The sequence below is a fragment of the Mus pahari genome, chromosome 10, assembly GCF_900095145.1.
Source record: "Mus pahari chromosome 10, PAHARI_EIJ_v1.1, whole genome shotgun sequence".
In the NCBI taxonomy this organism is placed as follows: Eukaryota; Metazoa; Chordata; class Mammalia; order Rodentia; family Muridae; genus Mus; species Mus pahari.
In genome coordinates, this window is record NC_034599.1 from 114,275,286 (window position 1) to 114,302,681 (window position 27,396).

At 50.7% G+C, this 27,396-nt stretch overlaps 1 protein-coding gene across 8 annotated transcripts in view; it reads left to right on the forward strand.

Moving 5' to 3' along the window:
- Trak1 (trafficking kinesin protein 1) overlaps window positions 1-27,396 on the forward strand; it is a 165,659-nt gene that overhangs the window by 131,929 nt on the left and 6,334 nt on the right. For 3 of the 8 annotated variants that reach the window (XM_029543445.1, XM_029543446.1, XM_029543444.1), the window contains 11 exons: window positions 897-1,013; window positions 2,832-2,932; window positions 3,797-3,905; window positions 5,978-6,056; window positions 6,840-6,970; window positions 8,162-8,236; window positions 8,872-9,003; window positions 11,744-11,820; window positions 13,273-13,509; window positions 14,338-14,654; window positions 20,417-20,770. In XM_029543445.1, the coding sequence (XP_029399305.1) occupies window positions 897-1,013; window positions 2,832-2,932; window positions 3,797-3,905; window positions 5,978-6,056; window positions 6,840-6,970; window positions 8,162-8,236; window positions 8,872-9,003; window positions 11,744-11,820; window positions 13,273-13,509; window positions 14,338-14,654; window positions 20,417-20,770 (1,729 nt within the window). Of the gene's footprint in view, window positions 1-896; window positions 1,014-2,831; window positions 2,933-3,796; window positions 3,906-5,977; window positions 6,057-6,839; window positions 6,971-8,161; window positions 8,237-8,871; window positions 9,004-11,743; window positions 11,821-13,272; window positions 13,510-14,337; window positions 14,655-20,416; window positions 25,570-27,396 lie in introns of those variants that run through there. The other 5 variants (XM_021206357.2, XM_021206354.2, XM_029543447.1 and 2 more) reach the window with 3 other exon arrangements.

Consider the following 27,396-nt stretch of genomic DNA (forward strand, 5'->3'; position numbering starts at 1 on the left):
TGGCCTCAAACTCAGAAATCCACCTATCTCTGCCTCCCAAGTGCTGGGATTAAACGCGTGCACCACCACTGGCCGGCGAGAATTATTCTTGTAAATAAATAAAATTAAATAAAATAATAAGAAAGTGAAAAAAGCAAAACAGATAGAGTCCTACCTAATTTATTTTAAACATTGTTTCTTCCTTGGTTACAATGAGGAACTCAATATGTTCTAGTTCAGTGTAGCCTGATGTGAGATAAAGATGCCTGCCTTCCTATGCAAGTTCTTTGCTTTATTCAGGAGCATAGTCATTTACCTGCCCACCCATCTATGTACTGATTCATCTATCATCTACCTATTCACCTACACATTCATCTATCCATCCATCCATCCATCCATCTACCTACCCACCCATTCATCTACTCACTCATCCATCCATCCATTTATAGATTCATCTATTGTCTACCAATTCACCTACCTATTCATCCATCCAGTCATCTACCCATCCATCCATCAGTCCATCCACCCATCCATCATCTTTCCATCCACCCATCCATCTATCCATCCATTCATCCATCTACCTATACATCATCCATCCATCCATCCATCCATCCATCTATCCATCCCAGTCAATGGTGTTCTCATGTGCTGGCTCTCAAGTAGGGAGAAATGTTACCAATGATTTAACAAATAACTAAAGCATTTTCCCCCCATGTGCCTGGTTTTCATCAACTTTGCCTGCGTGGCTCCTGCACATGTGTGACCAAGGTTATTGCTCTTTAACAGGCATCTAGTACCTGGATGGCAAACTGTTAATACTCCTACTGTTTCTGGGTATGCCCATCTGACACTGAGCCCTGTTGGCTCCTCCAGGATGCACAGGGTTAAGTCTGCATTCTCCCTCTTGCCTTTCATAGAAAGAGCGGGATTTGGAGCTGGCTGCGAGGATCGGCCAGTCATTGTTGAAGAAGAACAAGACCCTAACTGAGAGGAACGAACTGCTGGAAGAGCAGGTGGAGCACATCCGGGAGGAGGTGAGGACCACGGGCCTAGGAGTAGTCAGGGAGGTGGGTGGGAGCACGGGCAGGTGTGGCAAGATTCTTACTCAGAGAACCCAGACTTGACATGTAGACCCTCTATGCTGGGTCCTTACAATGAGCAGGTGCAGGAGCAGCTGCCCTTCTTACACTGTGTAAGCACAGGAGCGGTGCAACATTGTGGCCCTGCCGTCTTCATTGTATAAACTCTTCATTTCATGGAGCTCATGGCTGTCAGAGGAGAGAATATAGCCTTGGACTATTTCACCATCTCCAAGGGGAGCCTAGAATTGGGAGGCAGGATGCTGGCTCCCTGGAAGTGATATTTAAACTGCATGGGTACACAACAGTCAGCTGGGGTTGACAGAACAGGGATTGGGAGGTCAGGGCCCTGCCGTCCATGGTGGCTTCTCTCCTCTCATCCTGTTCTCCCAGCAGTACGTTTTAACTCTGAGGACTCTTCCTTCCTACCTTCTCGTCCTCTCTGTCCGTCATTAACTTCCTTAGTGGGAAAGGATGCCCTTATCTAAGATCCTAAGATGTAGCCAGTCTTACTTCTTTTTCTCATTAAAGCCATTTCTTTTCTTTTCTTTTCTTTTTTCTTTTATTAAAGCCATTTCTGATTTGGGCTTAATGTTTTAAATCCACCTTTAAGAAAGTGTTATCCCCAGCTTGCTCTCAGCAATGGTAAGCTAGAATGATGTAGTGTTGCGGAGAGAAATAAAGTTGTTCTTGCCTTCCCTGGTTCAGGGAAATGGCCTCAGTTAGGTAAGGAAGCATGCGGGCTTTCTGAATAGAGGAAGACATCACCTAGGCGTCAGTGAGTCGCCCACTGGCCTCCTTCTGTGGCCATCTGGTGTGAGACTTTCTGGGTGTGTATGGAGAGCATTCTACTCCATGGGAGTGGAGATGCCCTGCTTCTCGGGAGAAGCTTTGAACTGCAAAGCTATGAGGTCATGCTTCCTTTTGGAGAAGGATCATCAAGTGGCCCCTCTAGGTAGGAAGAACCTTTATGCAGCATATAAAACAGTGGACTCTCCAAGGACGGCAGAGTCCACGCCCTGCGTGGTGTGGGAAAGTTGGAACAACCCCCAGCCACATCAGAAAACAGACCTTAGTTCTCCCTCACAGCCCTCGTCCCGCACTTATCAGCGCTGAGTGCTGGAAAGGCAGGTGAGAAGTTTTATGGTAGCTACTGCCTTGTCTGAAAGCCTTGAGCCCAAACCAGCCACATGGCAGAGCCACCTCATCAGTCAGCAGCGTGGCTTTCCTTGAGGCTTGGCTTTCCTCCCCTCCTCTGAGCTTTTGCCCAGTAACTTCTAAGTGCACAAGAGGGTCTGACCAGCTTGTCGAGGGACACTGAGGTGTGCTGGTCACATGGAGGGCTGTGTGGTTTCCTAAGAGGGTTGGGGTCTGTGAACCACTCCTGGCAACCCATCCAGAGGTAGCACAGCCACAGATCTGCTCTGAGATGGCACTGGGTGGGTTCTGACGAAGTGAATGGCCTCTCATTTTATTTAGTATCACGGCCCACTGTTCTGGCCACTTGCCCAGCTGGTCATCCGGCTGCTTCAAAAGCCAACAAGCATCAACTCCCTGATCATTCCAGAGCCTTCTGCTCCCCTATCTGCTCTTCTGTTTCCAACCCAGAACTGATGGACTGGACTTTTCTTCAACATTGTCAAACTCAAGGCTTTGAAACTTTGAGTAGCAAATCGGTCTTCACTTGGGATGCCACCCCTCTCCAGCGTTTGAGCACAGAAAGACGTTGCCACCCTCCAGCAAGCATTGATCTGCCCCTTGCTGTCCACACAGGTGTCTCAGCTCCGACATGAGCTGTCCATGAAGGATGAGCTGCTTCAGTTCTACACCAGTGCCGCTGAGGAGAGCGAGCCCGAGTCCGTCTGCTCAACCCCGTAAGTCTCCAGCACAGGTGCCCAGAGCTAAGGGCAGGCGGGCTGATGTGGAATGGGTGCTCTTAGAGTCCCCTAGGCAGGGTCGCTAGCGTCTTGGGGATAGTCTTTCCCAGATCGTCCATCTGAAGGCCTCAAATGACACCACCTCACTGCCTCAGTGAGCTGCTGGGTGGAGGGCAGTTTCCCTCTTACAAGGTGTTAATCCTGGCTTGTCAGAGTGGCCCCTTGCCCTGACACATCTGTGGGAATGGGGTGTGCTCAATGGTGGATGAAAACATAAGATCCTGGAGCCTCAGGTCCTTGGGACAGAAGTCTGGATGCTTCTGTGAGAGTCAGGAGACCTGCTGTAGGGACACAGCTCTGTCGTGACCTCGCCGCATGCTGGTTTCCTCGCTGTAGCATGGAGCTCTTAAGAACATGTAGGTCGCAGGGTCATTAGCACGGAGTTCACACATGCAGCAGAGATAGAACACTTCATTTTTAATTTATTTATTTGTGTACATGGGGGGAGGGGATCGGCCATGCCATGGCTTACATGTGGAGATGGGGGACAGCTTTCAGGAGTAAGTGTTCTCCTTTTACCTGCTGGTCCTGGGCTGGGTGTGGCAGGTGTGGCAGGTGTGGCAGGTGTGGCAGCAAGAGCCTTTCCTTCTAAGCCGCTTCGCCGGCCCACAGAATCATTCCTTGTGAATAGATGTGCATCTCGAGTTAAATGAACTCTTAGATATCCTGGAGTTGCATTGGTTAAATGAACCTGACCCTCTGTTCTGAGCTAAGGTGGCCACTATACCTTTGGGGTAGCCCTTCCCGGCCTCCGCTCAGGTGAGAAGGACCTCTCTGATTTTGCGTGTGCTTTTCTCCTAGGCTGAAGAGGAACGAGTCCTCCTCCTCCGTCCAGAATTACTTCCACCTGGACTCCCTTCAGAAGAAGCTGAAGGACCTCGAAGAGGAGAACGTTGTACTTCGATCTGAGGTGACATGTGTACCCAGCTCTCGCCCCTTGGGTGGGTGGGTGGGGTGTCTCTCTGGCAGCGACAGCTTCGGTGACAGTACCATCTGCTTAGCGCCCATCTGAAGACGTCCTGCTTGAGCTTGCACTCTCCAGCCAGGGTGCTCGACTGCGGGCTCGGCCACATGTGGGCATTGCTTCCGGGGCGGCTGTCGCAGTGGGTGTAGACTGAGTTGGGTACAGACAGGCACTCGAGCGATGGCCCGAAGGCTGGAGTGATTATTGAGGAGTAGAGTTGCTCCAAGAAGATGGGGTACCAGGTCTCAGAGACAGGTCTGACATGGTGAACTTGGAAAGGCTGGGCCGAGGCAGCCTGGGGTACTAGGTGCCTTCCGGCCATTGTTACGATTGTTACATTACTGTTATTGGCATCACTGTTGCTAGTCCTCACAGAGGGGCCTACAGCTGCTTACTTTGAGTCTCATTTGCAGTGAGACTCAGGTGCCAGGCTGTTGGGTGTTTGAAGATGTCAGAGTTAATAAATGACAAAGGCCGGGTCCACAGCCTCTAGCTCTAAACCCCAGCTTTCTCCCTCACCCACCACCACTCTCTAAAACCTCTGATTCGAGTAGATTTAGTGTGTTTTGTCTTTATTAGCATTGAGCTTGCCCGTAGGCAAAGGGAAGGCCCTTGTCTGTCAGGTTTGGGCTGTGAGCCTACCTTAGCTAGCTCTAAGCTCCCAGAGACCCCCCAGGAGGGCAGACCATCTGTCACTTTGAATTTGCCACACACTGGAAAGAGCTTCCTGTCTGGACCTTACAAGGCACAAGGAACTCTTTCGCATGGCCTATCTTTGCAGACCCCACACTAGCCAGTGTTTTAGGATGATTGACGATGTCACCCAGGCTTGGTCTTACAGACCCTTGGCTGAAGAAGGGCAAGCCCATGCTTCCTTGCTGCTGTCTCCTGGCATCTAGCGCAGGTGACTGCCTCCGTCCCAGGCACCCAGCCCCTCCATCCCAAGATAGAGCACAAGGGCTCTGATCCAGGTGTGGATTCTTGGTGGCCCATGTGTGCCCTCAGAATTTTCATCTCTGCCTGTGGTCAGGGTCCACCACACCCTTGGAGCCAGCTGTCATTGACTACTTAACTGAGCATTTACATGGCCCTGTAGACCATTCTCCTCTCTTCTTTTCAGCCAGAGCAAGCTGTCTAAAGTCCTAGGAATAGCTATGTGTGACTTCTCTCTTTTCCAGTTTTGTTTTGAGACCAGGTCTCACTATGAAGCTCTGGCTGTCCTGGAACTCACTCTGTAGACCAGGCCGGCTTTGAACTCACAGAGATCTGCCTGCCTCCTAAGTGCTGGGATTAAAAGTATATGCCACCACTTCTAGACTATTTGCTTTATGGGGTTTTTGTTTGTTTGTTTGGGTCAGGGTCTCTGTACCCCAGGCTGGCTTGTGGCTTACTGTATAGCCCAGACTGGCCCCAAACTCATGGCAGTTTCTCTGCCTTAGTCTTCTGAGTGGTAGGGCTACAGGATGAGCCCCCAAACCCGCCATTTTGGAAAGACTCTTGAGACCATGTCTTAACGCTGTCATTAACATGTTGAGTTTGTTCTTAGTAGACTGTGTCAGACAGAGTTAATGGCACTTCAGAACCTGTCTGGCGTGGCAACAGTTCTATTCCTGTGAGGCTGTTCACAGAGTGGTTGCTATGGTCAGGGCAATGTCTTAGGCATGATAAAAGCCATAGAGGCATTTTATCTGTGAGAGCTGGATGCACCCAGGCAAGTAGCAAACAGACCAACATGCCGTGGTCTTTCAATGGTAGAACTTGCACTCCCATCTCTGTGTGGCGCCCCCTGCTGGTGCTTAGCCTTCAGGTCCCTGCTTTAGGGCCTTGCCCACGGCCTAGGCAGGGAATGCAGATGAGGTATGTCTCTGCATGGTGTGTGATGGTCGCGGGGACAGAGATGTTGAAGGGGATCATACCAGAGCCTGAGCCTGCCCAGCTCTGTGCCTCGACCCTGGTCCACCTGAAAGTCCTGACTGTGTGGACGCTGTTCCCTGACTGAGCGTCATCTCCATCCACAGGCCTGTCAGCTGAAGACAGAGACCATCACCTATGAGGAGAAGGAGCAGCAGCTGGTGAACGACTGCGTGAAGGAGCTGAGTATGTCTGCCCCTCCTACCCGGCCACCTCTCCTCCTCTTAAGATGTTCCCACCGCCTCCCCACCAGCCAACAGCTCCATGGCATTTTCTGAAAGCAGAAGGCCCCTGCCAGCCTGTATGGCAACCTTTGCCCGTTTGTGAGTCGAGAGCCATGCTCTTACTGAGGTGGATATTTAATTTTAATGTCGACTCAGTATTGGAATATTGTAATCATTTGATGTTGCTCAAGGTCAGCCCAGATCAATGATCTGATTTACAACAATGAAGGCCGGACTCTCAGCTTTGCCATTCAGATCAGTGACCTTCCCCATGCCCTCTGTTACCTGGAGTTTCCAGGTAAGATAAGAGAAAGGGTGTTCAGGGAAGTGAAGCACAACTCATATTCATGTCTAGTAAAATGGGCTGCAGCTCCAAATGCCCTGGAAAGCCACACGCAAAGTTCTCTGTGCTCAGAGTTCCTGTTGTGGTGGAACACTGGGGTTCAGCCAAGTGCAGCCATCTTTGGGGTGTCCCTTCCAGATCCCTTCCTGGAGCCTGCTGTCCTGCCCTGGGGACAGCCCTGGTTAGTAGAGTCGTCAGCCCTCCCAGGAGAGACAGCCAATGAGGAGGCTGTGTTCCTTCTCTTTCCAGCCCCTGCAGGGACCACGTCACCACTTGGAAAGATGTCCACTTCCACTCCCTCCGTGCCCCCATCTCCGCTCCTCCCCATAAAGCCGGTGTTCCCTCTTTGGTCTGTGTGTGGCTTTCCAACTCAGCCATCCGCTTGTCATTACTTTGTCACAGGGGATGCCAACGTCCAGATTGCAAGCATCTCTGAGGAGCTGGCTAAGAAGACAGAAGATGCCGCCCGCCAGCAGGAGGAGATCACGCACCTGCTGTCGCAAATCGTGGACTTACAGAAGAAGGCAAAATCTGTAAGGCTTCTGTGTTGCCTGGTGACGAGGCAGTGGCCATGGGGGGTGGGACAGGGGAGGCCGGTTCCCCACCTGAGCCATGCACACTTTTTTCCTGGAGGAGGCTTAGTGAGCTCAGGAACTGACCCCACTGTCCCAGGTTGGCCGAGGCGTTATTTATGATGTTGTTGCTCCTAACGGTGATCTATAAGTTAGTGGAGTTCATAGAGAAGTGCTGTAGATTTATCTGACAAATCATGGAGTCTGCTGTTTGTTTTCCCCTCTGATATGGTCCGTGGGAGAGTGGTGTGTCTGATTAGTGTCCCTTGGGCTCTGACTGGAAGGAAGAGAGGAAGTGCCTCTGGAAAAGAAAGAAGGGAGGACATACAGAAAGGAGAGGGGAGGAAGGACAGATTCCCAGAAAGCTCTCATACTCCGAGGTGGGGGTTAGGCTACGGAGAATAATTAAGTGCTCAGGGAAGACTTTTCCTTCAAAATTACCTGATGGGGTCTAGCGAGATGGTTCATTGGAGAAAGGTGCCTGCTGCCAAGTCCTGAGTTCATCCAACGCTCATAAGGTGACCTCTAACCTCCACGTGTACTGTAAGCACACACACTCACATACATACTCATACACGCTTATACACACTCATACATATAATACACATAATACACATTCTTTTACACAATCCTTACACACACTCATACACACATACACTCACATACTCATACACATACACTGACATATATACACACATGCTCACACACTCATACATATACATATACATACACATTCTCTCTTACACATACTTGCACACACATTCACACATATACACACATGCTCACACACACACACATCCATACACACACATCACATATATATACACACATGCTCACACTCATACACCCACACATCCTCACACTTGCACACACACACATACACATTCTTTCACACATGCTCACCCATACACACATATACACCTTCACACACACACACACACGCTCACACGTGTGCACACACATACACACACGAATGAGAACATTTTTAAAAGCCTGTCTGTTTTTTAGTTATATGAAAGGCAGTGCTTTGCCATAGCATTGGGTGCAGGCTTCTCTCTAGACAGTGCTGAGTTCCTCACAGACAGGTAACAAGAGGGGACAGTTGGGCTCCTGAGTATCTTAACAGAGGTGACTTGTCTTTACCATGTTTAGTGCGCGGTGGAAAATGAAGAGCTTGTCCAGCACCTGGGCGCTGCCAAGGACGCCCAGCGTCAACTTACAGCTGAGGTGGGTGTCCCTGCCTGAACTTGCTCTGGCCTCGGGTTCCAGTGAAGCCTCGCCCCCCTCCCCCTCCCTAGGCCCGGGTCATTTCCTCATACTAAACACTTTACTCTTGAATTAGCATACTATTGCTTTGCCTGGGTTCTATGCCTACTGCCTCTGGTGTTTGGTATAAGCATAAGGAGGCTGGATTCAGTACCTCAGGGCCTGACATGTTCTAACTCTTGATAGATACCAGATAGGTGAACAAGATCTGCCATAGACTTGTAAAGAGCCTGTTCGAAGATACAGCTTGAATCTGGGCATTGTGGTACATACCTATAATCCCAGTCCACAAGTGTCTGAGGCAGGAGGATGGCTATGAGTTTAAGGACAGCCTAGGCTACAAAAATGAAAGATGCAGCTAGAGAAGCGGGCACGGATTTGCCTCTTAGCCTCTTTGATGTTTTGTCTGGGCGTTTTGTTTGGCTTGCCCATGTGAATGTGTTAGCAGCTTTCTGTGAAAAGCCAGCGTTGTGGATCCAGCCTGTTTTGCTATGGGCCTACAGGGCTGCAGGTTCTGCCTCTCAGGCGGGAGGGCTGGTGGGTGTGTCGGCGCCTGGGCTATCACTGGCGCTGAGACCCCCTGCCTCTCCCCACAGCTCCGGGAGCTGGAGGATAAGTATGCGGAGTGCATGGAGATGCTTCACGAGGCTCAGGAGGAGCTGAAGAACCTGCGGAACAAGACGATGCCCACGTCCCGGCGCTACCACTCTCTGGGCCTGTTCCCCATGGTAAGTGGGTTCTCTTGTGCCCCTCTCCCCAGACCATCCTCAGACTTTAGCACCCGGGGCTTTGTGTCCCCTTCTGATTTCTGGTCCTACATCTTTCCTGCGAGCTGCTTGCTTCTTTAAAGTTTGTACCCGGACCTGCCAGCTGGTGGCTTCCCGATTCCTTAAGATGGACTGGCTCTCTATAGGCTGCTCTCCCTGCAGCTGTTAAGAGATTTTACAAGGAATTTGAGGTAGTTAGGTGTTATGAATGGGCTGTTACTACCCACAAGCCTTAAAGAGCCTGAACTTCTCCTGGTTCTCTGTGTGTTTATTAACCTTTCTGTTGGTGTCAGGGATTTGAATCAACTTTTTTTTTTTTTTTTTTTTTTTTAAAATAGCATTCCCCCATGATCCTATTTTGTTAGTCTTGGCATGGCTTGTTTGATGTCAAGGCTCTGAAGGTCTTTGGGGAAGGACAAAGGGGTTTCCGGTTAGTCTCCAGTCATTTCCCTGTAATATCTATTTCGAAGGAAGTGAGCATGCTCATTGTATGTTCTACCAGACCATAGCTTCCTAAGCTGGGGAAGCCACGCATTAGCTGTGTCCTACAGCACTGTGGGTGTTAGCACAAGACAGTGTAGAGCTGTAGACATCAAGCAGCAACTGCACGTGGATGACAGACAGCCCGAGCATAGGCCCCCAAGAGTGCCTGTGGGTCCAGGCGTCGTCCCATTCATCTGGCAGAATAACAGATTCTCTCCAAGGCGAGAAAGAGTCAATTTTTTAATTTTTTAAAATGTTTATTTACTATTATTATGTTTGTGTCTGTGATTAGAGTTGGTTCATGCATGGAGGTCAGAGGGCAACTGTGTGGAGTCAAGTCCTCTGGGTCCCAGGGACCCAATCGTCACTCTCTGAGCCGCCTCACCAGCTGAGAAGGGATTGAGGGAGCGGCCTCTTGCAGAGATACATTTCCTGGGAAGTCTGTGTCCGTTCACCCCAGACAGAGAAGGCAGTGTCTATGCACCCCAGACAAACAGCCCAGTTAAACAGCTCTATCCGAGTCCTACTTGGTAAGCCTGTGAGTTTACTGGGTAACTTAGAGGAGAATGTCCGAGGCCTTAAAACTGTCTCAAAACCAGGCTGGGGAGATGTCAGGCTCAGCACGTAAAAACACTAGGATGTGTAAGCCTGACAGACTGAGTTTGATCTCCAGAAACCACAAGAAAAGCCGGATCTGGTGGCACACATTTGTAATCTCTGCATTCATGGTGTGACATGGGAAGTGGAGACAGGGAACCTGCCAGAAGTTTACAGGCCAACTAGCCTGGAATACTATGGGGAGTGACAGAAACCGGAAGGACCCCATCTCAGCAAGACAGGAAAGAACTAACTCCCTCAAATTGTCCTCTGACCTCAGCAGGTCCACTATAGCACACAAGCACCATCAGTGTGTCCCTGTGTATATGTATGTACACACACACACACACACACACACACACATACATACACACACACAAAATATAATTTAAAAAGAAGGAAAAAAATCAAACCATCTGGCTAGCACACACCCTGGATTCTCCACTTTCACACTTACTGAAAGCTTTTGTTTGCCCGTTTCGAGGCTCTTGCAAGCTCAGGTTTTTAGAGAGGATTGTTCTGAAAGTCTAAAGGCTGCAGCGTGCCCGAGTGGCTGGAGCTGAGTGCCTAGATCTGCTTCTGCTCTCTGCCACTCCAGCTGCCAGAAGCAGCTTTCCTCTGCAGCGTTTTCAATTCCTTTGCCTGTGGTGGAATTTTTTTCAATCTCCAGTCCACAGGCAGAATCGGGTGACCCTTGAACATTGTGGGGGAAATATGTCTTCTGTTTTCACAAACCTTCCTCACATTGTAAGGATGGGTGGGGCGTGTGTGGGGTCAACCTCAGTACACCTGGGCAGTTGGCACTCCAGGACCAGCCTTCCCCTGACCTTAAAGCTTACCCTCCCTGATCCCCTCAGAAAAGGGCAGCAGTGTAGTCGAGAAAACTAGTAGGAATTAAAGAGCTAACTGGCGCCCTGTGTGGAAGATGGGGTGTGGTGGGGCCAGGAGTCAGGGTGGGCAGGGAGTGTCTGCAAAGTTTTTTTACTGGAAGCAGTAGTCCTGTCCCCTGAGAACACGGGCGGTTGCCATGGCTACCTGATGGAGCAAGGAGCTTGCAGAGAAAGTACAGCGGTGGCAATGTGTCTACTGCAGTCCATGCAGGCAGGAACTTCTCTTCAGCAGAGCCAGAGAGCCCTCAGCAGGTGATTGTCTACCTAGGAGTCAGAGGTGTAAGCCTTGGCCTCCTGTGTGTCACAATCCTGAGTCACTGACCATGAACTGGACTGTGTGGGACCTTTTGGAAGCTTAGAGATATTTGGACTTGTCCCCACTGTTCTGAACACACTCTCCTGTGCCCCTCGAGTTCTCCATCCCAGATCGTAGCCTTAGTTGTAGCTCTGGCGTTTGGCCAAGGGTGCCTGGCTGTCAGATACTCAGCTATGTGACAGTCAGGGACTGTTCACTCAAACCCAAAGGTGCTGTGTGCTCAGAACTTGCCCTGGCCATGGCTTGGCAGATTCTCTCTGTGTAGGGATTGCTTTTAGCCTTGTGTTGTATGGCATGAAGTCTGAAGACTGCTGGGTCCCTGTTCTCCTCCTGGCTCTTCTAGCCTCAGACCTCTTCTAGAAATGGAAGCCTTGAGTCCCTGCTCAGTCTACACACGTCTTCTGTCTTTCCCCAGGACTCCTTGGCTGCAGAAATCGAGGGAACTATGCGCAAGGAGCTGCAGCTGGAAGAGCCGGAGTCTCCAGACATCACGTATGACCTTGTGGCTTTTATATTTCAAGTCCCCCCTCAAACTGCTCAGAACCAGTGCTCATAACCTAGCATGTGTGGACCTTAAGACATCACCGGCCAGCCATGGTCCTTCTCTGTCCAGTTAAGGGGAGTAAATGATACAGTGACATCTCTCTAAGGCTGGAGCTAGGTGGATAGAGTAGTTTCCTGGCATGCAGGGGCCCCTGAGTTGTGTCCCTCATAACACCTTGTGGTAAAGTGGAGGAAGAAAGCTCAGATTTTCAAGGCCATTTTTATAGCTGGGATTCATGGGTCCTGTCTCAAAAAACAACCAAAACCAACCAAGGAGGTTACTTGATGGATTTCCAGGGAGTGGGGAGGATGCTGGGTTTCCTGTCTCCCACCCTCCACCTTTTCCCTTAATGGAATGCATTACCCTAAAAAGTGTTCATGTTTGCTAAGAAAAGAAAAACACGGGCTCTTCAGTGCTGTGAGCCAGGCTTCTGATCCTCTGGCTAATCCTGAGGTCTCAGCCCCTACATCTCCCTACTGCTGTGAACAGACACCATGACCAATGCAAGTATTATAAAGAATATTTAATTGGGGCTGGCTCACAGGTTCAGAGGTTCAGTCCATTATCATCAAGGTGGGAACATGGCAGCATCCAGGCAGGCATGGGGCAGGAGGAGCTGAGAGTTCTACATCTTCATCTGAAGGCTGCCAGCAGAATACTGGCTTCCAGGCAGCTAGGATGTAGGATCTTAAAGCTCACACCCACAGTGACACACCTACTCCAACAAGGTCACACCTTCTAATAGTGCCACTCCCTGGGCCAAGCATATATGGACCATCATAACCTTCATGGAACACTGAGAGAGATCTGGAGACTATGTCTTCTCCTGAATGACTAGAGTCCTGGTGACTTTGGCGTATGTACAGTCGGCATCCCTGGAGGAAGCAGCCAGTCTAAGCATATGCCCAACCCTCTTCTTAAAAGGAGAAGTCAAACTGTGGGCTCTGTGCTTAGAAATGGCAGTTTCTAAGAATAGCCCAGTGGGGTTTTATCATCTCACGGCAGAAACTTCAGGCTGACTGTGGCTCTGCTGTTTTACTTTATGCGAATGGTTACCCATACTCGGTCTACAAAGGTCTGCGAGCGAGCAGACCGCCTGCGGCTCCCACTGTGTGTCTGAAAGAAGCTGACCTGCCAAGGCAAAGCAACATCAAAACACTATTATTTGTAGCTCAGGCTTCAGGCACCTGAGCTAGCCAGAGCTCCTCAGCACTGAGCTGTGCTACTGAGCCTTAGATGCGGTTGGCATTGGCATGCTATGATGATGGAGGCACCCCACTCCCTAGGATGGAGCATGTGAGGCCCCTAGACAGCAGGCCACCCACAGTAGGCATCTGTGGAGGAGCTAGCTCCAGGTTCTTCCCGATAACGCTGGCTCATGACTGCCATGTCTTCCGCAGCCACCAGAAGCGTGTCTTTGAGACCGTGAGAAACGTCAATCAAGTGGTCAAGCAGAGATCACTGACCCCTTCCCCCATGAACATCCCGGGCTCCAACCAGTCCTCAGCCATGAACTCCCTCCTGTCCAGCTGCGTCAGCACCCCCCGCTCCAGCTTCTACGGCAGCGATGTCAGCAACGTGGTCCTCGATAACAAAACCAACAGCATTCTCCTGGAGACCGAGGCGGCCGACCTGGGGTGAGCGGCGGGCTCCTCTCCTTCGGTTGGAGGGAGGGGAGAGGAGGTGCCCCTTGAACATGGGCTCAGACACCATCCGAGAGAGGTGGATGAGAGCTGCCACGTCCCAGTTACCCACCTTATCCACAACACTGGTCTTTTCTGAGGTAGTCTCTCGAGCTGATGCCCACAGTGTGCTTTACCATAACATCATGGAGGGAGAACTAACTCATTTCCCACAAATCCTCACCGTGACCCCTCGGGAGCCTGGATGTTGGCAAGCATAGGAGTTCCCAGGCTCTCTGATTTGTTTCAGAAGGTGGGATGTAGGGGGTGTCAGTTGTGGTTTCTCCTTTGTTATGGTCAGTTCCTCTCCACCCTAACGCCCCGTAGACCCCCAGCCCCAATCCCGTCATCCACCTGTGCACCCTGGCCCTCTGACTTACTAAAACAGGTACTTTGGATGAGTTAGACCATCAGAAGGTCTCCCTCAGAGCTGAGAGCACAGACCCCTTCATGTAAGAGAAAGAGGGTTGAGTCAGTTCCCCTTCAGGACCTATGTACAGCCACCTGCAAAAGGTTTCTTCCAGAACACCTGGAGAGATGGTTAGGAAGATACACTTTTGCAAATTTTCAGTCCATCCTCCTACAACCACCTGCCTCTAAGAATAGTCAGTTGAGACCCACAGAGGGAACTCCTTCAGTGGCTGGCTGGCCCCGGCTGGCCCCAGCTGGCCTTGGCTGGCCCTGGTCTCCTCCGGCCATTTCCTGTCTCTTCGCCCTGGGCAGCGGGGGTGGTTTCTCACCGCCCTTTGCTGGCTGTAGATACTTACCCTCTGCCTTCCCCAGGAATGAGGACCACAATAAGAAGCCGGGCACGCCGGGCACGCCAGGCTCCCACGACCTGGAGACGGCACTTAGGCGGCTCTCCCTACGCCGGGAGAACTACCTGTCTGAGCGGAGGTTCTTCGAGGAGGAGCAGGAGAGGAAGCTACGAGAGCTGGCTGAGAAGGGGGAGCTGCACAGTGGCTCGCTCACGCCCACCGAGAGCATCATGTCCCTGGGCACGCACTCACGCTTCTCCGAGTTCACGGGCTTCTCCGGCATGTCCTTCAGCAGCCGCTCCTACCTGCCCGAGAAGCTGCAGATCGTGAAGCCGCTCGAAGGTGACCACCAGGGGTCGAGGCCCCTCTCTGTCCTCCTCTGCGACTCTCTCTGGGCCCTGATCCACCACAGGAAAGCCAGCCACCAGTGTCACACCTATTCATTTTTCTTTCGAGATAGCCACCCACGGTGTTGGTTTGAGTTCCTCTGAGGTGCCCTCTGTTTCTGCCGTCAGTGTCGCGGCTCGAGCAGGACACTCCTGGGTGAAATTCCTGCAGGTGGTCTGCAGGTCTCTCACTTTTCTCCTTAGAGCTTTAGGACCCAAACGTAGTGGCAGTGGCACAGCTTCAGACCCTCCATGGTAGCTGTGTGACAACAAGCTACTTCTGGATAACCCAGGGATCTGAGACGGGTGGGGAAGGGATACATTGGCTTCTCAGAGATTTTATCGTCAAATAACACAAAGCGCGCATTGTGACCCCTGACCCCCAGGCATGTGGAAGTGTTTTGTGTGTGTGTGTGTGTGTGTGTGTGTGTGTGTGTGAGAGAGAGAGAGAGAGAGAGAGAGAGAGAGAGAGAGAGAGAGAGAGAGAGATCACATGTTCCAACCTGTTCTTCATAGAGAGGGTGTGGCTTTCTGGAGGTGTGCTTTGCTGTGAATCAGGCCCCCCACAGTCTGAAGTGTGGAGACAGGAGGGAGGGAGGGATGGAGGCCAGCCTGTTTAGACTCCACTATCTCCCCTCCCCCATAGTACTTCTAGAAGACCCCACTGTTTCCTCTGTCCCCCTGCCTTGTCAGGAGCCACCTAGTGTGTACTGGTTTTGTGTACCCCACACCCCGACCCCCCACATACACACTTTAGTTTGAAGTCCGTGTGAGTTGGAAGACCTGCTTGAGAACCATATAGCGTATTTTTGATGTACAGTCAGACATCTGTATGTCTGCACTGTTCTGAGCTTTTATCCTTATCCCTTCTCAGGAGCATCTTTGACGCTTAATCTAGTTACACCCCACACTCACTGTAACGTTTCAGTGCCACGGATGGTTTCTGTCACATAGGCACAAACTTGTGCTCTGTGCTTAAAGAGAGCAAATAATTGCTTTCACCCCAGGAGGGGTCTGAGGCAGCCTTACTGGGCAGGCAGCCTGCAAAGCTGAGGTCCCTGTGTCCCCAAGAAAGAGGAAGGACTATTTTCTTTCTTTCTTTCCGTTTTCATTTAATGATTATGGTTTGTGTCACTTGGGTCCCCCTGGTTCTCGAGGCAGGGAGGCCCCCTCCTTTTTAATTGTTTGTTCAGTTGTAATCTTGGGGATTGTTTTCTGACCTGCAATTATGTCTGGTTTTCCTTCAATAAAACCTTCCATTTCTGCAGTTTTATTTCCGCCTTTTCTTTTCTTTTCTTTTCTTCTTTTGTCTCTCACAAAGACCATTAGACACCATCTCTCTCTCAGCTTCCCATTCTTTATCGTCTTTCCTTGGGTCACCTATGTTATGTCTTGGGCTCATTTTTTTTCAAGTGCATTGCAGGATGAGGTTTTGAAATTTTTATTTTGAGCAGTTCATCTCTATTTCTCTGACTCTGCACCCTGGGTGGCAGTATTTTTATGACGAGAGTCAGAGGAGACCCCACTCATTTGTAAGATGGATTTTGCCTGTGGCACCCTCGTCCTTCTCATCGCTGTGGCCTGTAACACACCCTTGCCATAAGGATTCTTTTGGCTTCATTTTGTGTTTCTCAGACTTCTTCCTCAGCTGTTCAAAAGACAACTGATATTTTCTTTCTTCCTTCCCCTCCACAGTCACTATCCGTGTTACCGTGTTTACTCTGAGATGGGGTATGAGCATGGTCATTCTTCCGAACTACAGCGTCCGAACACTGTCACTGTGCCTGCCGAGTTAGCTTCCCTCCTGAGCCATCTTCCTTATTTGTAACAGGCAGATAGCTGTCAAACAAGATTATCAGATTTGTCCTGATTCAGCCACCTGGGTCTGTAGGGCCCCGTTGCCAGATCTGGACTGTCATTACACTGAGGTCGTGTTCTCACCTGGCCCAGAAAGATAGGAGTGCCCTTGATCGCCAGCAGTCCAGGGCAAGGCACCTGGGGTGAGGTCCCCGGAGACCTCTGTCTGGGAGCATCGTAGAAGCCAGCAGTGCCCTCTGTCTAGACCTCCTTCTTCATGCCGACCATCCTGCCATCCCCTCATGTGTCTGCCAGCCCAGCGGAGCTAGGCGTGATAGGGTGCTCTCGCGTTCTCGCCGGGCCTTTCAGGGTTAAGCAAGTGAAGAACAGAATATTCAAGATAGAGAGAGAGGTGTCTGTCGTAGAGAGACTGACCATGGCAGGCAGTAGTCCTTCTGTGTTCTCAGGTGGGTGGCAGGGTGTGATGGTCATGTCCTGCTTCCTGCTGGACAAGGGAACGAGGCTGGGTTGGGGAGTGACCGGACAGAAAGGACAGGGTGAGCGAGGCCCTTGTGCTCAGCTCTGGTAGGGCTTGCTTCCCAGTCACTTTCACCTTTGCTCTCCACATCAAAGAAAGGATTTCAGGCCGGCAGCCAGGAGCTGGGTGGAATCCCTAAGTAAGGGCTTGGGGCATGGAAGTGTCATGGTCGGGGCTTCTGCTCAGTGCTAGGCTCCTAAAAACCTGGAGCTTCCGACCCAGCCAGGGGGAAAGTGTTCTTGAGGTCCACTGTTGACAAACCAAAAATCAGAGCTAAGGCTGAGGAAGCTTTCGGGTCCGTGGAATCGAAAAGACCTGTCCCATGGGCACAGCCGTCCTCTGGGGTTGCTATTGCTGGATCCCTGACACTGACCCATGGGAAGGCATTCTCTTCTGCTGAGAGCTTCCGGGGACAGATGCCAGAGGCGGCTGCTTGCTCTAATGCAGCCTCTGGTGTCTCTCTCCCACACTCAGTGTTTTTGTCTGTGGGGAGGAGAGACAACAGGGTGATCCTGAAACTAAAGGAGTCAGGCGTGTGGCAAGGCCCACTCAATGAGTGCCTGTGATACGGTGTTGTGACGTGGGGATTATCCAAGGAGCCAGGTGTGTAGCGAGGCCTTGATGATGGCTTCTGCCAGGCTTTCCCCGTGACTTTTCGTGAGAAAGCACATGGACGGTGGGATCGGGACTGTCAGAGGTGACAAAGGTTCCCTCAGTGCATGAGTGTCTGGCCCTCCTGCTGGAAGGCATCCACCTGGAAGTTCTGCTGTGGGTCACTGGCACCATGTATATAGCTGGTGGCCAGCCCCTGCTGCCTCTGAGCCCACTTGCCCGAAGCACTCATGATCTGACCCCAGTCACTCAGCTTTAGGAACCTCCCATTCCCATCTGTGCAGTGAGTGACACTCCCTACGAGGAAGTTTGAGGAGTGCATAGCAGTGCTTATGTATAGAGCACAGTGAGTTTTTATTGGAATATGGAGCACGTGACACCATGATTTCAAACACCAGTGAACAGAGGCAGGGGCGAAGTCTTCAGGCTGTCTTCAGTTAGTGGAGAAGACTTAGCCCACCAGAGATCTGCCTTCCATCTCATCCCTGGCCAGAAAGTTATACAGGGAGTGGAAACGGAGGCAGCCAGTCATTCCATAGTTTAGCCTTGCCCCTCCAGTCAGAGAGTTAGCCTGTCTCTGAGTCTCACCATGCTGCTGCATTTCCCTGTTGCTGCTGATAGTCTCCCTGTATGGTCTCACTGTGTAGTGGGGCCTAGCTCACACTATGACTACCATGTCTTGAGTTCCTCCCAAGTCCCATTTAGATTGTAGCCAGGTCAAAGAAATCCTTACAATGTATGTGTGCAGGGGTAATCACAGTGTGCCCTGCAGACAACACAAAGTTAGGATGCAACTTATACCAACAGTAGGAGGGCAGGCAGATCTCTGAGTTCGAGGCCAGCCTTGGTTACAGAGCGAGTTCCAGGGTAGCCAGGGCTACACAGAGAAACCCTGGCTCAGAAAACAAAAGAATGCAGAGTACAGATTAAAAGTGCTCCTGCCTGTCCCTCCTGTCCTCTGTCAAGGCCACATGGGTAGATCACAGAGGCACACCATACTGCCGTGTCCAACATGAGCTAGCTTTAGGAAACAGTTGTGTGTGGCATCTTGGAGCTCAGGATCCCACAGATGCCTGAATGCCCCACAGTGCGAGCATTTCCCTCTATGGTCAGTGCCTGAGCCTTTGGGGCCTCAGAGCATGGCTGGGATGTTCAGCTCGGCCACCGAATGGCAATAGCAGCTTTGCCTTCTCCCACAGTCATGGCCACAAAAATACTTGTGCTTTGTCCCAAGTTGAGAACCGTTTTTTTTTTTTGAGACAGGGTTTCTCTGTGTAGCCCTGGCTGTCCTGGAACTCACTCTGTAGACCAGGCTGGCCGGTTATAAAATCCTTATAGGGGTGGATTCCATTTTTTAAAACCTTTTTGTTGTTTGTTTTCTTTTCTTTTCTTTTTCTTTTTCTTTTTGTTTGTAGAAAGTATTTTTTTACCCCATTCATTAGGCCCAAGTCTGTCAAGGAGAATATAACGTGTGTCCTTAAACCTGGTGTGGCCCGTGAAGGGCTGAGGGTGTTGGGGCTTACGGTGTGCTCAGTTTTTCTCTTTAATTTTAAGCAGAATTGAAGTAGTCCGTTTTCAGAATCCTTCTAAGACCTCCATGTCACCCCTTACCCTGTGTCCTGCAGGGGCTGCCCCTCACCCACCCCAACCACCTTTCTGTCTCCCCTCTCAACTTACAAGGCAGCTGGCAGCTTCCACCCCACCCCCACCCCTCCCCCACTCCCTGTTAAGGGGTGTTTACTCAGCTAGCAAGTAGTCCTGGATGCTGTGAGCCATGGTTCGAGCAGTCTCCTGTCTCCGAGGGCCTCTCTGTCTGCAGCATGAGGCCTGTTTATTTCTGGCCATGTACATTTGAGCGTCTAATTTTTATCTGTAGAGGGCTTCGGGTCCCAGCCTCCTGGGCCTTCTGCCAGACTGGCATCCTGCATGGTGTGACTGGTGTCCAGAGGCTGGGCAGAAGCATGGAGCATCACAGCGCACTCATGAGATGCCGCTTGGCTCCTCCACATCCAGGCTCGCAGACACTCCTGGCCTTGTGACACCTTTCTGGGTAGAGCACCTGGGATACATGAGGTCATCAGGGACACACTCCGGTGTTATTACAAACCCTCAGGCTGACACCTGAGTCCTAGGGTTTGGTGTCACTCTGGAGATGGCACCTCTGCTCTAGGCTCCTGTGTCCTTGCATCCTCCCTGCCTTACCTGGTGGCTCCTCCACTCTCCTTCTGTAGCTTCTGTTTGCAGGTGGGTCTGGTGTGGGCATCAGCAGACTTGTACCTGAGCATCTGGTGGCTTTCTGATCCCTGGTTGTTCTCCTGCTGGCTTTACAAGCTTCCTGTGGCCCTTGGTCACCATTTCACCCTCTTCTGTCAGCAAAGTGACAATGTGTTAAGTTTGGGGGTTAGCATCCGGTGGTTTAAAGTACTTTGTTACCAGACATCATTGGTACACAATATATAGCATAATTTTACTTTTGAAAGTATTGGTTCTTTACAATGTCACTCCCTCCTGATGTGATAGGGACACACTGTTATCCAGTTAGGTCAAGCCAGCTTTACTCCAATCCCTCCCACCTTCAGTCCTAGTGCAAGCTCAGGTGACCCCAGTCCCTCCCACAATCCTTTGCAAGCTCAGGTGACCCCAGCCCCTCCCACAGTCCTGTACAAGCTCAGGTGTTCACCTTGAGCTCTCTGAGGGTGGGAAACATTTGCTCTAGCTGCCATGTTCTAACTCTCCCTTCTCTCTGCGTCCACTCTCTTTTCTCCCACAAGGTTCAGCCACGCTTCACCACTGGCAGCAATTGGCCCAGCCTCATCTTGGGGGCATCCTGGACCCCCGTCCTGGTGTGGTCACCAAGGGCTTCCGGACTTTGGACGTTGACCTGGATGAAGTGTACTGCCTTAACGACTTTGAGGAAGATGACACAGGTGACCACATTTCTCTGGCGGGCCTAGCTACCTCCACGCCAATTCAGCACCCGGAGACCTCAGGTGAGAGGTCTCGAGCACGTGTGACTGTCTCAGGCAGCAGAAGTTACTCCAACCAACCTCAGGCTTCCCCAGAGGAGATGCACCAGCCGCCAGCACAAGCGGGCCTGGAGGAGGAGGAGGAGGAGGAGGGGTCTGGTGAGGGCGCCTCAATCAGTCCTGTAAACCTGACACCTTTACCGGAGGCAGAGCTCTGGGCACTGCTCGTCTCTGTTCCTGGCACCACCCGTAGTAACTCTGTGTCCGTAGCTTCTGCTCGTCTGTGTGGATGACAGGAAAAAGCTTTCCTGTTGTCAGGCTCTGTTTTGAAAACAGAGACCAGATCCTCTGCTTGTGACGAGTGGGTCCCTCTGCCCATCATGGAGCTCTGGGACCCTGCAAGCGGGAGCAGGAAAGGCTGCTAAAAAGTGGGATGTGGGGCCCTCAGAATGGGAACACCCGAGGGTTCTGTTATGGCCGCCCTACTCGGGATCTGATGTCTCCCATGTCCTCTCTGGATTTCTAGCCTGAGCAAGCTGAGCAGTCTTAGGGAAAAGGCAATGACTGAGAGGCTGTAGGATGTGTGGAAACCAGACGGAAAGAAGTGTAGGGAGTGGTCAGAATGCTTGAAAGCATGTCAGCTCTGTGACCTGACTTAGCCTCAGTGAAGTATTATCTAAATGTTTAGTGACACTCTTTAACCAGGTACACACTAAGAGGTGTCATTCAGCTCTTACAAGGTGGATGCTAGGTGCTCAGGCTAGCCCCCATCCCACCTCCAGGTATACACAGTGTGACCACAGGTGACCCATAAACCTTGCACTGGGGTGGGAAGTTTATGCTTGAGACCCCTGGGACCTCTGGGGAGTTAGTTACGTGGTTACTTTGTATCCAGATGTTTCATCCGCCTTCTGCTGCTTCTAGCTCATTGTGCTGGGACATTGAAGAACTCGGGTGTCAGGAAAAATGAATGGACTGATGCAGTCCTCCTCAGGACGTCCCCAGATCACTAAATGCAAGGAAAGGATATTCTTCTTTCTGCCTCATAATTTTAAGAGGCCCTGACACTTGGCTTGCCATGAAATCCGAGGTAGAAGGTTTCAGTGGTGTCTCAGCCCCCCCCCCCCAGGTTAATTACAGGCAGCCATGGTCTAAAGGGCCCAACCTGGACTAACTGTTTCTTTTAATGTCAACCTTAGAGGTGTCATCACAAAATTTATGTTTTGAGTTTTTAAAAGTAAGTTACCAAGTGATGCAGAGGAATGAGAATGTTTATCCTGTGAGATCCACAGACTCAATTAGGCCTGGTGGGATAGACTCATAATTCCCAGGAAGCTGAGGCAGGAGGATCTCAGGCTCAATACCAAACCAAAGGACTGGACCGCAGCCTGCAGTTTCAAATCTCCCTTTATTATAAGTACTGGGTCCATCTGAAGGCAGACAGCACTATACCTGTGTCTGGCTGACTTCCGTGGCTATAAGGATAGGTGTCAAAGGTCACATCCATCCCTCCTAAGTAGAATGCCAGTCCTGGAAGTTGAAGGACAAATCCCTTCCCCAGGTGCATCTTGGGAAAGTCATTCAGAAAGATTCTAACTCATTGTACCAAGAGCTGCCCTGAGAGGTCAGAGGTCGAGAGTCCTGGCTCTGAGGACCCGAGGCTCAACCTTTGTCCCTCCTAACAGTGGCCCTTCTTGCCTAGCGTCCTACCTCTTGCTGAACCTGCCAGCACGTTCACCCAGGAACTTGATTTGAGGAGAGCCAAGCACACACAGAGCAGAGTTTGTAAAGAGTCAGGCTCCAGGTGTGCATTCTAAGCACAGTTGATCAGTTTGCTCAGGGCCATTCAGGAAAAGTGTCCCCACCAGGGGGAGGGAATGCAGAGCCACGCAGTGGCAGGGTGGCAGAGCAGGATCGGAGCTCCTTTTCTCCGATGAGTGACAGGACCATCTGCTGTTAGGAGTAGAAGTCTAAGACCCCCTGAGTTACACTGGGTACCCCAAATGCTCTTTACGCACAGTCCTGGGAGGGGCGGCTAAAGGCTGGTGAGATTCCGTGGGAAGACCTAGAGCTCCAGGCTTGGGATTTCTGTCCCAATGGCCTGGTCCCTGTGCTCCCAAGAGCTGCTGTGACCTGGGAAGGGGTCAGAGGAAAGAAGTTTGAATCCGAAGGCAGTTAGGATTACAGCTGATACTGAGCAGGGCTGAAGAGTGAGAAGACTCGCCTCGTAGGCGGTTTTATTAGTGTGCTTGAGTGTGGTTTTTTTGAAGCACCATTTGATTTTTTTTCTCTTTAATCCCATGTCTGAAGAAGGATGGCCCTATGCTGTTGTGTTGTAAATTACCTAGAAGATTAAAACAGACTGTTGAAAACAACTTTTAGGTCATAGTTTTGCTTCATTTTAATGATTGCTTATATTCTGGATTTACACAGGAAGCACATTTTTCAGGATAGTCACCACCTGGTCCTGCCAGAACCCTGTATTTTAGTTTATGGCTGGGGTCAGGGACAACCAGGATGTAGGAAGAGGTTGGTTAAGTTTTATTGGTAGCTTGTTGGCGGAATGCACTACAGGATTTAGCTCAGTTAAATTTTCCTGAAGATTCAAAGTGGAAGGAAAGATGGGATTAAGCCGGCACCAGAGATGAACTGAAAGATTGGCTTATCTGTCATGGAGACTGGCTCACGAAGACCCCTGGGCTGTATCCACCTCTGTCCCCTGCAGTGCACATGGCTCACAACTGGCCCCAAGATCCTGGCACCAGTGTAGACTATGAAAACTGCACTCATTCAAAACAGTCCGCTGAAGGTCTCTTGTATCTCAAGACCCAGGGTACCAGAGGCAGAAGCCAAGAAATAGCTTTTTGCTGCTTCTTCACCAACACAGAGATCCGAGCTATGCTCAGGGTGAAGGAATAAAAAGAACAGCCCTCCAGAGAAAGAAGGCCCGGCCAGGGAAGCCCAGCTCCTGCTCCGTCACACAGCGGTGCCCTGAGGGAGCAAGCCCTACTTGTTGATTCTGTGTTGCACACAGTCCCACCACTATTCACAGACGAGGGTACAGATGGGCTTGTATGTTTGTAGGAGCTGGACAAGTGACCCCATGGGTCTGGAAGGGAAGGTCGGTACAATTGGTTCATAGACCTTCTGGTATCTTTGGCAGAAGGAACTTCCTTCCCATGTCCCACATGGGACGGGGACATTTTCCAGGCCCTGGCTTTGCATCCCTGCATCCATACAGAGTGAATGCTCTGCTCACACCCACCTGGTTAAGACAGGCTAAGAAAGTCCCAGGCTCTTTCTAAGAGCATTTGGTGAATGGAGAACAGGCCAGCTGCCACCCGGAAGGAGGGCAGAGAAAGGGAGGGAGGAGCTGATTCCTCCAAACTGGACAGAGCAGGCTCTAGAGAGATCTGTGCGGAGAGGCCTTGATGAGCAGACATTTATGAGAGAGGTTCAGACAGGCAGCCACCACCTTGAGAACCATGGGAGACATGCTCTCCGGCCTACCCGAGCAGGTAATGGAGCTCTCTGGCCTCTCTGTGTCAGCCCCAGAAGCAAGGATGAACAGCGAAGGCCATGGAGTCGAGCCTCGTTGGTACAAAAAGATCCAGAGAGAGTTTTGCTGTTACACCGTTGACAATTCCACCGTGTTCTGAAACTTTCTTTCCTCAAGAGGATACCTCAGAGTCACGAAGCAGCTTTCCCTGCCCTCTCTGTAGGATGCAACGAAGTGGGTTGTCTCCTAATGCACATATATTTTTGTAATGAAACAGACAACAGTTTGCTATGATGCGAATAGAATGTTTAAGTTTGAAAGAACTATAAGTATCACTTGTGCCAAATCAGAAAAATGATCTTATGATTCTGATTCTATTTAGTCTCCACATTGGAACCTTCCAGAAAATCTACCAGACTGAGGTCTAAGGGGCGGGGAGCTTGGGGCCTTCACAGAGCTATAGGACCTGGCTAGGGCTAATCAAAGAAACTTTCAGGGAGCAGAGAAAAATGGGGAAGCCAGAAGCTAAGAACTTAGAAAGTTTTGCCAATAAAGGTATACCAATTAATAGTTTAAAACAACTCTTAGCTTAAGGGCGGGACAAACATCTGTCATCCAGGCACTTAGGCATCTGAGACAGGAGGATGATGAATTCAGAGTCTAGCCTGAGCTACATAACAAGAGCAGGTACCTCTGCTCCAAGCAAAAACACTCAGGCTACATTGGCAAGCCAGGAACAGAGTGGGCCTCACCTTTCCTATGCCTTCCAACGCAACTGGCCACAGGGCGTGTTGGCCTGTGGTACACGACACTCACCTGTGTTTATCTCTGATAACCGAGGTTTAGTTGATTTTAAAGCTTGCCAGTGCTTGCATCAGCATCAGGAGAAAGAAGAACTAAACGCAAGGTTTAGGGTTGTTAAAGAAAAATCCATTTCTATATAAAACTATCAGCACATTCTTAGTGGTCAGGTAACCAAACAGAGTGGGCTCTCATCTTATTGAGCACGAAGCCCACATTAGCACAGGACTATACCTCTGGAGGTGCCTGGCTGGCTCAATCACAGTAACCTTGAACCTGCTTGACACCTGCCATGCAGCCCTAGGCTGTGATCAAGTGTGGTGCCTGTCCATTCATCCCCCTCGAGCTGGAAGCCCTCCAGTCAGGCTCAGAGAAGAATAAGGACTTCACCAGGAAGTTGGAGTAGTCATTCCAGGGAACCCTGCCCTTTGTACCCTCATCCCGAGGCCTGTGAGGTAAACACAATGTGAACTTGCAGTTGAGCTGGGCATTGTGCTTCGGTGTGCAGCATGGTCTTGGTTGACTCCGGTTCTGAACCCAGGCCCCAGCTCTGCAAAGGGTGTTTTCGTGTCTCTCACTTTTAAAGCTTGGTGGCTTGAAGATTCAATGTTTTGCTTCTCTGGGACAAGCAGGAGGAGCTGTGGGGAGTCCTTCCCAGTGAAACTCACTATCTCTGTATTACGTCCCAAGGAAGGGAGGCACAGCTGCGTCCCGGCAGTCCGTGGTGACACCGAGAGTTCGAGTACCCAGGCATCCCAGTGGTATTGTGGAGGGGCCGAATCTCTCTGGCTTTGGCTCTTCAGACAATCAATTCTCTTAGTCTTCAAAGCTGTCCATTGTTCCTGGGGGTTGGGGGGTGTGAATTTTTAGCAGCCTTCTCCTCTCTCCCAAACCCATTTGGATGGGATGGGTTTTCCTTCTGATGATTCAGCTCCATCTCTAAAATGACCTCCTTGGAGATTGCACACCTAATGGGCTAGGGAGGGCAGCTGCACATTCTGTCTGTCTGTCCAGATGGGGGCTGCACTTCTGATTCTAATCCCGTCTTGCCTTGTTGGATTATTCTTGTTAGTGTTCCTGCTACTACCATTGCGTCTTAATGATTGCCTGCCCCTTTCCCTTTCTGTCTTTCGAAATAACCCTTCCTCCCAGGCTTCCTGTTGGTTTTGTTCCTGGACTTTGTCGCTATCCAAGACTTGTGATTGTCTGGCTGACCTCCTCTTCATAGCTTGGTCCTTTTTTGTTGGCGCCCTGCAGCACCTTCTCGGTTACCCAAGCTCAGGAGCCTCCACTCACATCCAATGCTAAAGCCATGGTTCCCAGAGGCAGTTCCCGTGCTTCATTTGCTTGTGTGTCTTTCTGTGCCTCCCGCCAAGCCTCTGCTTGTGGTCCCAGTGCTGGCTGCCACCCCAGGTGTCTGTTACCCAGCCCTCGCGGTACACACAGCTGGGTTACGCCACCAGCGGGCACATGGCTGAGCTCCCCTTCTCTTCTGGGCACCATCACTATTTTTGTGCTCCAACTTTGTCCCCCCCTGTGGTGCATTTCTCTCCACCCATCCCTTTATTTTTGTTTTTGTTTTTTTTCTTGTTTACTTCATTTAGTTTTTAGTTTTCTTTTAACACAAAGCCAGATTTTTAAATTTATTTATTTATTTATTTTATTTTTTGATTTTCAAACCTAAGAGAAAACTTTCGCAAGAAGATTCTCATAGTTGCATTTTCATAGCCTTTGAGTTTCCTGGCCTCTGGGGTCTGGATACTTTCCCCAGGAGGTCTCTGGGGGCTGAGCTGCTGCAGGGTTGGGCCGTGGGTCGGGTACCTCGTCTCATGATTTTTATCTTGCATGGGATTTGATGCACATCCCCTCCCTCCCACAATACCCACTTGCTTTTTCTTTTTCCCTTGATGCTCAAGTTATGAGTTAGGATGACCTTGACAATCATGACATCATCTTAGATTCTCTCCCTGCTCCTTCCGTGGCTCTCTGGTGCATGGTCCCGATACTCCCCTGATTTGCTTTGCTCTAACCTTGGTCATCGACTGCCTTAACAACAACACCTTGGAGCATTCAAAGGATACCATCTTGTCTCAGTTCTAGTAAAAATGGGTATCTTAGAGGCTGTGCTAAAGAAAGCTGCCAGAGTGCGGGACAGTGATGAGGGCGTACCCAGACCAGACTGGGCCTGGAAACTCCTACCTGTTGTTGTTGAGGCAGCCGAGGACCCACCTCATGTCCTACCACGATCGTCACAGGTGTCTGGACAGTAGTGGAGCCAGCTTCCCCGAGCCCCTTTTGTGTGAACAGAAAAGGGAGCCTTGTGAACCTTGCCTGCTTTCAGGAGCTGAGTACCTCTCCCTGCCCACTCCCCCTTCCTCTGGGCAGAGCATTGGCGCCAGCTTGTCATTGTAAAGAAATACACAGCAAGCATGCTGGAAGAAGGCAGATCTGAGCTCTGTGGTGAAAAACTAAATTTAAACCTCCT